Source organism: Hyperoodon ampullatus (assembly GCF_949752795.1).
Source record: "Hyperoodon ampullatus genome assembly, chromosome: 8".
NCBI lineage: Eukaryota > Metazoa > Chordata > Mammalia > Artiodactyla > Ziphiidae > Hyperoodon > Hyperoodon ampullatus.
In genome coordinates this window covers 116,632,310-116,644,353 of record NC_136921.1, presented here as the reverse complement: position 1 = coordinate 116,644,353, position 12,044 = coordinate 116,632,310, and the positions used below count along the sequence as shown (strand labels likewise).

Sequence of the window (12,044 nt, the reverse complement as noted above, 5' to 3'; positions counted from 1 at the left end):
GGAGTAGGGGTGTAACATTTATGAAATATCTATTGCGGACTTGTTAGTAAACCAAATTCTCACAATAGTCTTATGAAACTATCATTAAAATTCTCTTAAAGATGAAAAACTGAGGCTTACAAAACTCATTTAATTACACAGATAATTAAGTAGCTGCAAAAGGATTTGAAGTCACATCTATCTGACTCCAAAGCCTTTATTTTCCCTTCCCAAGAGAGAATGATGCAGATGCACAGGACTTATAAAAATGAGCATATTGAGGAGAGGAGGTACTCATGCCATAAAATTACCAGCAGTGACCAAAAGGGACTTGGTAATATCCCTGAAGAATTAACCCCTGTCAATTCTTACTAGTTAAGAGTTTCTTCATCTTAAAGCTCATATATGTTCTATATACATGTGTGTGTGTGTGTGTATATATATATATATATATATATATATATATATATATAGTGTGTAAATGTATATGTTGCATATATATTTTATATGTAAAGATACTGTATATTCGCTTTTGAGGATCAGAATCAGTATTGTCTTAGGCGTGTAGATACTGAAATTAGTTTAATTGGATTTATAACTGATAAACTAAAAAAGCACCTAGCATTTGATTGTAGTCTTATATGTAACAAACACAGAATCATAGTTGACTATCCTTTGCTTTAGAATCTTCCTTGGCAATGAATTCCAGTGCAACAAACAAAATTATTTAAAAGAAAAGCTTTGACTTTTTGAAATTTCTTCTGCTTTCATTTAAAACCTATTTATCACAGCTTTAGCTTTTAGCATAATGTCTTGTATAATAGTTGTACTCAGTAAATGTGTATTGAGTGAGTGGGCAAAATAATGAGTAACATGGTTGTAATTCATTACCCATAATTTCTTTAATTTTATAAGCACTTCACGGTGGCTGTACCTTAGTGGCTTTTATCAGCGTGATATTCATCAGCGCCCCGAGATTATATTACTCGTGTGCGTTATGAGTAATATATTTACTTACTTTTTTTTTTGCCCGCAGAGTGAATTACAGTGCCCTTCAGTGGGACAAAGAGTAGATTATCGATTACTGTTGACTTGTTCTTTCTGCAGTTTCATCCTTCTGATAGTTTTGTTGTGGTTATGATATTTACTGGTTTACTACTGTTTCCGTATCCCCTAACCTTGTGACTTTCAAACTTGAACTTACATCAGAATCACCTGAAGGCTTCTTACAGTACAGATTTCTGGGCCCTATGCCTAGAGTTTCTGATTCAGAAAGTTTGGGGTGGAGCTCCAGTAATTCACATTTCAAACAAATTCCCCTATAATGCTAATGCTGCTAGTAGTTCAAGGCACCACATTTTGAAAACCACTGCTCTAACCCAATAGACTATTAGGTAAGAAATGATTCATAGAGAATATCTTGGTCTACTATTTGAAGATTAATTTTATATAACTCAGTGTTCTTGAATTATTTCATCTGGCTTGAAGAAATATAGAAGTCACATAGAGAATGACTTATTTCAACAAACCATGTTTTAGCACAACATGATTGCTAAAATGCTTGCTTTTATTTCTCTCATGTTCTCATATGGTATTTCTCTCATGTTCCTTTCATCTGTTTCTACTGTAATACCTTAATTCAGGCTCTTATTACCTACCTTTTGTATAAACCTCTTCGGTAGCCTGCCAAGTGATAGATCTTTGTTTTTGTTCTCTTTAAACCCGGTTCCATTTTGGGAGGGAATGACAAAGGGATCTGGGGTGCAGAGAAGTATTTCAGAGAGAATCAGTAGCATATGCAGAGTTCCAGAGTGAAGAGAGAGGACTGTTGTATTTGAGGAACTGAAAAAGAATTTTTTAATACCTGTGGCTAGAATATAGAGCAGGAAGAGAAGATGGGTCACAGATGAGATATGAGTAGTGCCATAGATCATCAAGTGCTTTTGATCTGTGTTAAGATTGTACCAGCCTAAGGATTTATTTACACAAGCAACGTGAAAATTGTATTGTAGACATATCACTCTGGGTACAGTATAGCCAGTGGCAAGTAAAGTGGCAAGCTAGAGACAGTTGGGAGATTGTTGCACTAGTGAGTTATTGGATTGGCTCTGGTGGTGGGTAAGTGCTCAAGAGAGTCAGGAGAGAAAGTCAGCAGGGCTCATGAGGGAAAGAGTGAACTCAGAGAGTCTGGTATCTCAGATTCTGTCTTTGGCAACTTGGTAGATAGAAGAACCATCCAGATGGTATTGTTGGTTTTCTTTTTCAGTTACCAATTGTTTATTTCTAGCATATAGAAATACAGTTTATTTTTTTTATCGTGTAACCTTTCTAAACTCACTTATTAATTCTAGTCACTTTTTGTAAATTCTGTAGGATTTTCTACATAGAGTTTCTGATTCAGAAAGTTTGGGGTGGGGCTCCGGTAACATGGGGTGGAGCGCATGTAACATGTTTACATGATTATCTTTCTACATAGATTGTCATGTAAACATATGTTTTTTTCTGCGTAAATCATGTTGTATGTGAATAGGGAGTTTTACTTCTTCCTTCCCAGTCTTTATTCTTTTTTACCATTATTTTTTATTCTTTATTACATGAAAGCTGAGACTGCCAGGACAGTGATGCATAGAGGTGACTGACGGCAGCACACTGCCTTCCCTGCTCCCTGTCATAGGAGGAAGGTACTCAGTGTCTCACCATTAAGTGTGCTTCTAGTTTCTAGAATTTTTCTTTTAAATCAGTATAATTGAGGCATAATTTACATAGAATAAAATTCAGCATCCATTCATAATGAAGACTCTTAATCTTGGAAAAGGAACATTCTCACTGTGATAAAGGACATCTACTAAACACAGGTGCATCAGGGAATCGTAAAACCACAATGAGATGTCACTACACGTCCATTAGAATAGTTAAAAAATTAGAGTCTCACAATGCCACATTTTGGCAAGGATGTGGAGCAGCTATTAAGGATTGCTGGTAGGACATTAAAAGGATACATAGATTTAATATATACCTCCAAGGAACCCCTCTTTTGGATATTTATCCAAGAGAAATGAAAACATGTTACATGAAACCTTGTACACAAATGATCATAGTAGCTTTATTCATAATAGCTCATTCCTGAATTAACTTTAACATCGGTCAATAGTGAATGGATGAAAGATAATTGTTATATTTTTGCATAGTGGAACACTACATGATATACTCTTATTTCATTTATATTAAATTGTAGAGCAAGCAAAACTCGTATATAGTGACTGAAAGCAGATCAGTGATTGCCTGGGCTTGGGGGGCTGGGAGCAGAGGGACACAGGGAACCTCTCAGGGTGACAGAAGGAGCTTGGCTATGGACGTGGTGGTGACGTCCTGTACGACTTGGACTGTGTTATTGAGAACGAGTGGAGCTGGACCCACGGTCCATACTCTGCTTCCCTTTGGGCGAATGGTTATCTCTATTCATTTCTTTACGTGTGCAACTGCTTCTCTTTCCTGGGGCTTTGGGGTCTTCCTGTGCATGCAGAAGTTGAACTGTCAGCCAGAGTTGAGGTGGCTTTTGTATCCGGATTTTAGAGTTAAGCCCTTCTGCTGCCTTCCTCTCTTTCAGGATTTCCTCCTCAATTTTCTGGGTACCCTGCCGCTCCTGCCTGAACTCTGTCCACTGACACCTCAAGTTAGTGAGGCTGTCCCCTGCCTGGTGCAGGATTTGAGATTGCTCTCAGGCAAAAAACTGCAACTATAGAAATCTCAGCCATTGCAGTTTTTGTTTTTCAAGAATACACTTAGGTCCAATTTCTTCTGCCTGCTTTTTGTTGCTTTCCAATGTCAAATATTGTACGTACATACAGAATAAAAATGACTGCCATGAGCAGACAAAAAATGTTAAGGATTTCTTAGAAGATTCAGTGTTTGCAAGGATTGGTGGAAAAATCAAATAGAGGAAACCGAAAGAAAGAATGTAGGAGAGAAATACAGTAGAGGCGGAGAGTTTTCAGGGTAAGGCAGCACAGTTTATCAAAACGATTTGAAACAGCTACGCTGCTTATCCCTCTTCTGTTTCTCTGGTTCAGTGAGGGCAGCAGGTGCAGTTCCCTGTGGAATGAATATGTTTGTGTGTTTGGGATGCAGGTGCAGAGAACTCATTTCTTCTTAGTGATATAATTAATCTGCCTTGAGATTCCACATGAATCATTTGGAAAACCTTTTACAACTAGTAGGACTTAAAGCTGAACAAACAGATAACTATCAATAACTTTCAATATATCAATTAGGGAAAATAATCCAACAAAACAGCAAATTAAATAAGTTTTCTTTTAAAAAACCCCAATCCATTGAATATCTATGAATAAACTTTTGACATTAGGGGTGTCAAAATCTATAGGAAGAAAACTATAAAACTTTACAGGAAGAGATAATAGAAGACATGAGTAAATGGAGAAATAACACGTTCAGGATGAGGGAGACTCATTGCTGTTGAAGATTTCACAGGTAAAGTCAGTGCAGTTGCTAGTTAGAATCTAAACTGAATTTTGGGGTGGCGTGAGTGAAGTTGACCCGGTGACCCTCAAGTTCATCTGGCTCCATCTTCATGGTTTAAGCCAAGAACCTACGTCCTATCTAACTGACGTCATTGAGGAAGTATTACATTTCCCAGTGCTTGTTAGTGTACTCCTAGCTGTGTCAGCCTCACACATCTACTTGTGTATGTAAATATGTCTGCATTTCTGGTGAGGAAGGCAGGCTTTGGGGCATTAACTGGCCCCAAATTTCAATTTTAGACAGACGTTAAAATAAATGTAATTTATGGGTTTTTTTCTAGAAAGTATGGAGGAAAAAATCACCAGATTGATAGGTAGATGGGTGAGACTACGGATAAATGGGTGGATACATAGGGGGAACAGATGTGTTAATTAAGTAGGGGTGAAAGCCATCTGATTATTGGCACAGAAACGGATTCCCCCGCCCCACTGAGTCATTCAGCAGGGTTAGTCCTTCACCAGGTATTTTTAGTAGATGTTATATGCCATGTTCTGTGCTGGGTACTGACCCTTCAGCTATAAATCAGATTTTATTCCTTACCTTAAGGAGTTCAAAATCTAAGAAAGGAGATAGGCACTAAAAAAGTAAAACAAATATGTTGCAATTAAGAAAATGTTATGAAGGAATTTAACGTTCCTTACCCGAAGGAAAATAACTAAGTAGATAGGAGCTTTGTGACATACGATACTTTTGATAGGGCAGTCCATGAAGGCCTTTCTGATGAGGTGGAATTTAAGCTGAGACTTAGATAACGAAAGACGTCAGCCATGGGAAAAGCCGGAGAAGGACATTCTGTGCATAAGGAAGCTTAGAATTGAAGGCCCCAAGATGGCATCTTGGGGAAACAGAAAGGAGGCCATTAAGCTGGAGCTCAGTAAACTGAGGTGGAGGAAGTGAGGAGAGAAATAACACATGCTATCACTTACATGTGGGTCTACAAAAGGGTACAAAGGGACTTACCTACGAAACAAATACAGATGCAGAAAACGAACTTATGGCTACCAGGGGGGAGGGGGAGTAGATTGGGAGACTGGGATTGACATGTACACACTGGTACATATAAAATAGATAACTAATAAGGACCCGCTGCACAGGGAACTCTACTCAGTGCTCTGTGGTGACCTACATGGGAAAAAAATCTAAGAAAGAGTGGATATATGTATATGTTAAAAAAAATTGTGTTAGACAGCCACAGATTTGGAACTGTCAAAACTGAACTGGACACCTATTTTGATTGGTATTTTAAGGCTTCCAAAACTTATCAGGAGTCTAAAATTGCCTCTTTGAAATATACATTTTTAAAATTGACTGAGGCAAATAAAACATTAAAGAAAGATCAATAGAATAAAAAAAGGAAGTAGGGAGAGACCATGTAAGCCTTTGGACCTTAACATTGAGAAATTATCAAGAGATGTTAAGCAAAGGAGTGAGCCTTTTAAAAGACTACTGTAGCAAAAAAAAAAAAAAAAAAAAAAGACTACTGTAGCTTCTGGGGGAGGGAGGATGATGGTAAGAGGCTGTGGCCAGGGCTGTCCCAGAGACATGGATGGTGGCAGAGTAGATGGTGAAGGATTATTCAATTCTAGGGACGGTTTGAAGGTAGAATTAGTTGGATTGGATATGTTGGATGTTATGGATAATGGAAAGGAAGGATTCATGGATGACTTTCAGCCACTTGTTACTGAAATCTGTTTGTGCGCTCTGCATGGAATCAAGTATGGGCGGTAGGAGGACAGTTTATAAGTAACGACATGTAAGCTTATATTTGTGTAGTGCTTTGAAAATACTGCCACGTCTATCACCTCATTTTGGATTCTTTAATTTTTTTAACTGAACGTTGGCAGTTGAAATGTTTTCTGAATTTAGTTACACTTCGCCTGAAATAGAGCTTAACTGGCATTCAGAAGTGTCGAGACTACTTGAAATTTTCATATACAAAAAGCAGTCCTTCCCCAAACTAAACATTGTCTCTTAAAAAATTAGTATGGGGTGTTTTGGGGGGGGGGTATTTTGTTTTTTGTTTTCTTTTTTAAGGGATAGAGTAGGAGTTAAAATTTTCCATAGAGTAGATTTTCATGATGTGTAGTTAAATTTTGTCTGAATGAGAGCATAAAGCCAAGCATATTTTTATGAAAGATAAAGAGAATTTTAAAAACTTGATAGACTATTATATAATATAGTTAAATTAACAGAATCACTTCATATTGCAGTGATTATTAAGCATTTTTGCTTTTGGAATAGAGGTTATTGCACACTATATAACTTAATGAGAAATTGAAATCAAAATCTTAAAGCACAAGTACATTCAATACTTTCTAGCATAATTTTGTTATATTTGATATGAGTCTGTAATTTAGTGATTCTTTTCCCCCTACCTAGGCCTTTTCAAAAAATGCAATTTTTAGCATCAATCTTCAAATGGAACATATTTGCAAGAATTGATGTATTAGTTCCTCCAGGAAAAAAGAAATCAGTCTTATTTATTTATTTTTCAGAGGTGGCTGGATCCAAACAAACCAATAAGGAAGCAGCTAAAGAGTGAGCAAACATATTTATTTGATGTTATACAAGTATACTTTATAAAGATAAAGGACTAATATAATCTAATTAATTAGAACTGCTTTTATTAATTCTAGGAGGATCTCCTTACAGTTTGAACTTTAGAGTCAAATTTTTTGTAAGTGACCCCAACAAGTTACAAGAAGAATATACAAGGTGGGTTTTTATGGAGCATGTTTTTACTTGAAAATATTGTCAAAACCATTATGAAATTTTGAAATTAATTAGGTAAAAATAGATTATCATGACATCATTCTGAGCTTCCCTGCCAGCACACAGAGTGGGTTCTAGACGTTTCAAGCTAAGTCTCCTCCTCTGTTGGATGGCTGGGAGGGCTTCAGGAGATTGAAACCCCAGGGCCATCCCGTCCAGCCACAAGCAGCTTCCCGAGCCATATCAATATTAACTTCTCTACTTGTGCAGAATGGTTCAGAAGCACTGCTGTAACTAACTGCAGTAATTAGATGGTGCTGCAGTTGTATTCAAGGCATTCTGCATAGTGAGAATTGTGTCTGCTGTTTTTTTTTCTTGTAAAAATATATTCTATATATACATTATTTCCATGGAGGAGGACATAGGCTTTATAAACTGTACACCGTTAAGTGTAGGAGTGCTGCACTTTACAGAGCACGGCAGGCATCTTTGTAAAGGTAGTTGGCAGAGCACACTAGCACGTTCAGGCCTGTAAATGCCCCCTCTACTGGCCGTTGTAGGTCTCATTAATTTACAGCTAATTTTGTTGTCCCTTCTACTTGACAAAGTATACACAAGAATGACCCAGATGAGCGTTTTGGTAGTGTGTAAATGTTAGGCGAACTGTTTAAGGTGGAAATAGTGAGGAGTGATCACAGTGTGGTAACTGTCATTGTTTAAAAAAACCTGAGTGATAACCTTGTGTATTGCTTGAAAGACAGAATTAGTCATTAGTTTTTTAAAAAAAAGACAGAATTAAAAATTAGCATATTATCCCTTCCATAAGCTATAAGAATATAGGTCAGGCTATATTCAGAATTACTCTGAAAGATGGGTGCCAAATTAAAAATCTGCACCTAAAGCCACCTGTAGGTAGGCTCTCAGATGTTAATGTACTGGTTATGCTTTAGAATACTGTGGTGAAGTGGAGAAACAAAGAACTTTTGAGAGTCCTTTCCTGTGTGTTTGTTGGGGGGCAGGGTGTCACCTTTCTTCTAACAGGAGAACTCAGGAATATAGATCTGGGATTAGGCAGTCCTAACATTTGACCCTCATAACGTCCAACCTAATTTATCTTGAAAAGCCAAGTTGTATCATATAAATATTTAGCTTAATATTGTAGCTCTTAGTCAGGTTTTGTTGTTAAATAATTAAAATAACAAGATCTTTTATCTTAAATAATTCTCAGTGGAGTCAAACTTTCCCCAATTTTGGAGGAACTTCAAGGAAACGACTCTCAATTACTGAAAATTGTGAATTATAAAGGATTTTAAAATGCATTTTTTACTAGTACTTGTAACTTGAAATCAAGTAACAAAGTATTCCATAATATATATTTATGTAATTAGATTTTTAAATTATAAGAAATATTTGTAAATGAAAGACCAATAATTTTTAATTGGATTTCTAACGTATTTAATGCTTATGAAAAGTTTGTTAACATAAGCAATTAAAATATTGTCAATTGTAGCCATATTCATAATTTATTTCACTCAGAAAACTGTCTTTATTTATTTATTTATTTATTTTTGGGGGTATGCGGGCCTCTCACCGTTGTGGCCTCTCCCGTTGTGGAGCACAGGCTCTGGACGTGCAGGCTCAGCGGCCATGGCTCACGGGCCCAGCCGCTCCACGGCATGTGGGATCTTTCCCGGACCGGGGCACGAACCCGTGTCCCCTGCATCGGCAGGTGGACTCTCAACCACTGCGCCACCAGGGAAGCCCAGAAAACTGTCTTTAAATTTCTTAATGAGCTTGAATGTGTTGGTTCTTTTATGACCTGTGTTGAAAACATAACCAAGGAATAAATGTGTCTCACTGATAATTAAAGTCAGACTATCTTCATGAAGTAGAATAAAGTAAAATCACATTTGGTAGAAATTGAGGAATTGTGCTGTCCATCAGTCTAGAATATTATCTTTGTTCTCCCTAGAAATAATGCATTATTTCAGAAATCCTTTATGATGGAATGTCCTGGAGCCTTGTAACTGGCGTTGCTTGGTAAAATGGGGTGAAGGGCCGAGTTTAGTTTTGTCACCACTGTGTACATCATGGATTCTCTACCCTGGTTACAAGTTAGAACCACTTACAGGGGAGCTTTAAAACGTGCTGATGCTTTGGCAGCACCCCTGGAAACTCTGATTTAATAGGTCTCAGATGGGACCTGGGCATAGGCTTCCAGGTGATTCCACGGTTAAAAAATACTCCTTTAAAACTTTAGTGCTTGGGTAACCTTCTTGTTGTGGTCATGCTTAGTAGTAGGATACCCTTAGCCACAGCTAGTGGCTAAATTTTAAGGACTCGTTTAAACCCCACAAAACAAGAAATTACGGCTACACCTCCTTGCCTTGAGATTCTATTTTGGATTAGTGGTAAAAAAAAAAAAGAAAGTAGTTACAGACCTTTCATCAGGTTAAATGTCATTTGTATTAACAGGTGCTGGCGTAATTAGAATTGGCGTTTTCTTAGGAGTCATCAGAATACAAATGACATTTCTTTCATATCTTTTTAGTGCTTAGGTGTACTCAGTACATAATAGGTGTTTAGTGCATGGTATGTTATTGTATTATTTTTACAGCTTAAACATATTTCTGCATTTAGCTCAATCATTATTAATCTACCTTAAAGGTCTTAATTGTCTTTAAAAATTGGGCTTTTATCACCATATTTAGGGCCCCTGGGATACATATACCAGGCTAGTGATGTTACTTCCTTTTTACAAATAGAGAAACTAAGGCTCCACCCAATTTTAAGTAATTTGCCATAGATCACAGGCTGGTTTAGCTTAGGACTTTTAATTCCGGTTTCTACTCTATCAGTCCTTACTGCTCAGTGTGTAAGTCAAATTCAGGAAACATAGGTGTTATTTGTGTAGGATTTACAATATTATGTCAAGGATATACACATTTCAATCCTAACTGTAAAACTTTCCCGTCAGGGGACTTCCCTGGTGGTCCAGTGGGTAAGACTCCAAGCTCCCAATGCAGGGGACCCGGGTTCGATCCCTGGGCAGGGACTAGATCCCACATGTCACAACTAAGAGTCCACATGCCACAACTAAAGCTTCTGCATGCCGCATTGAAGATCCCAGGTTTCACAAGAGAGACTCGGCGCAGCCTAAATAAATATTAAAAAAAAAAAAAAAAAGACTTTCCTGCCAGAAACCTTTAACTTTTAATTATGAAGCCAAGTAGGCCAGATAGAAATATGTTGTCTTGGATTGAGTACATAGATAATAGTGTAATACTATGTATTAAGCCTAACAGAGAGTTTATATACTTCATTCATTAATATATGAAGCCAGGGTATTTGTATCAGCTTTTTTTATCTGATTCTCTGAAAACCTTAATTACATTCTTTGGTAATTTGAATATTGTCATGGAACTCTTTAATGACTTTAAATCAGCTAAACAACTAAAATTTTAAATAATTTTTGGCTCTTGGAGTATGTGTACTTTTTTTAGTGGGGTGAAATGAAGGTCTTAAAATTCTCTGTTTAAACATTAAAAGCTACAGAATTTTATCTTCTGCCAACATGATACAGCACAGGTGACTTTACCCAGACATTGATAAATCTATGAAGGGATGACTACCCACTAGCAAGGACAGAAGGGGAGTGCCATCTTGTAAGCAACTTCAGCATTCTTGTTACAGGATACTTACATTTTTGTTGGTTTTAAAGGAAATTGGGTACTTGGCAATTTTAATAGTAGAGCAACAGTAGGGAAAGGAACTTACCTTTTTTTTCTTTTTTCTGTTTTTTTTTTTTTTTGATCTAAGAGAGCTTTCTTAACCCAAATGAAGATGGAAAGTGCTTTTCTACAATTAGCAGCTTCCTGCTGCCTGGTGATACGGTGATCAGCACATAGGCCTGTCCTTGCAGCTGGCTTCCTGGCTCAGCTGAAAGAGTGATTTTCTTTAGTTGGTCTCTAGTGTGTTGCTACTGTCAGCTCTTCTATGTCTCTTACTTAAGTTTTCTGTGCTTCCCAGTTCTAATTTCTGCATACACCAATCTTTAGAGTATTTGTTTTTTTTGGGGGGGTGTGCTCTGTATTGGGTCTTCATTGCTGCGTGTGGGCTTTCTCTAGTTGCGGTGAGCAGGGGCTACTCTTCGTTGTGGTGCGCGGGCTTCTCGTTATGGTGGCTTCTCTTGTTGCGGAGCATGGGCTCTAGGCACGTGGGCTTCAGTAGTTGTGGCACGCAGACTCAGTAGTTGTGGCACATGGGCTTAGTTGCTCCGCGGCATGTGGGATCTTCCCGGACCGGGGATCGAACCCGTGTCCCCTGCATTGACAGGCGGATTCTTAACCATTGTGCCACCAGGGAAGTCCCACTTTAGAGTATTTCTCCCTAATCTCCCTCAGTCATGAAATTCTTAAATTTGTGAAAGTTTTTTAATAGAAGCTAGGGAAACAAAATATAAGTATCAAATTTCATTTATCAAAGAATTCTAAGTGTTTGGATTCATGTATTTATGAAAGTTTATTTTAAAATATCTTTATGTGGGCTAGTATGCATATTATAAAAGCAAATACTTAAATATTTCAGTTTTATTTGTTAATGTAAATATACAGTTTTTAAAACTCTAAATGTTATAAGTCCAGTAAACGCTATCTTTTTTTTTTTAAGGTACCAGTATTTTTTGCAAATCAAACAAGACATTCTTACTGGAAGGTGAGCTGTTTTACGTTTTTAGTAATGGGCTTTAAAAATACTTCCAATTCTGTATTAAGTAGTTCATGATCATTGCAAACAGATTATCTACTGAAAGATGG

The 12,044-nt window shown here is 37.2% G+C and overlaps 1 protein-coding gene across 1 annotated transcript in view; it reads left to right on the top strand.

The window, feature by feature from the left end:
- PTPN4 (protein tyrosine phosphatase non-receptor type 4) overlaps nucleotides 1-12,044 on the top strand; it is a gene marked incomplete at its 5' end in the record, with an annotated part of 146,522 nt that overhangs the window by 42,086 nt on the left and 92,392 nt on the right. Inside the window, 3 exons of the mRNA XM_079710549.1 lie at nucleotides 7,014-7,056; nucleotides 7,155-7,233; nucleotides 11,899-11,943. Of these exons, the coding sequence (XP_079566675.1) occupies nucleotides 7,014-7,056; nucleotides 7,155-7,233; nucleotides 11,899-11,943 (167 nt within the window). The remainder of the gene's footprint in view (nucleotides 1-7,013; nucleotides 7,057-7,154; nucleotides 7,234-11,898; nucleotides 11,944-12,044) is intronic.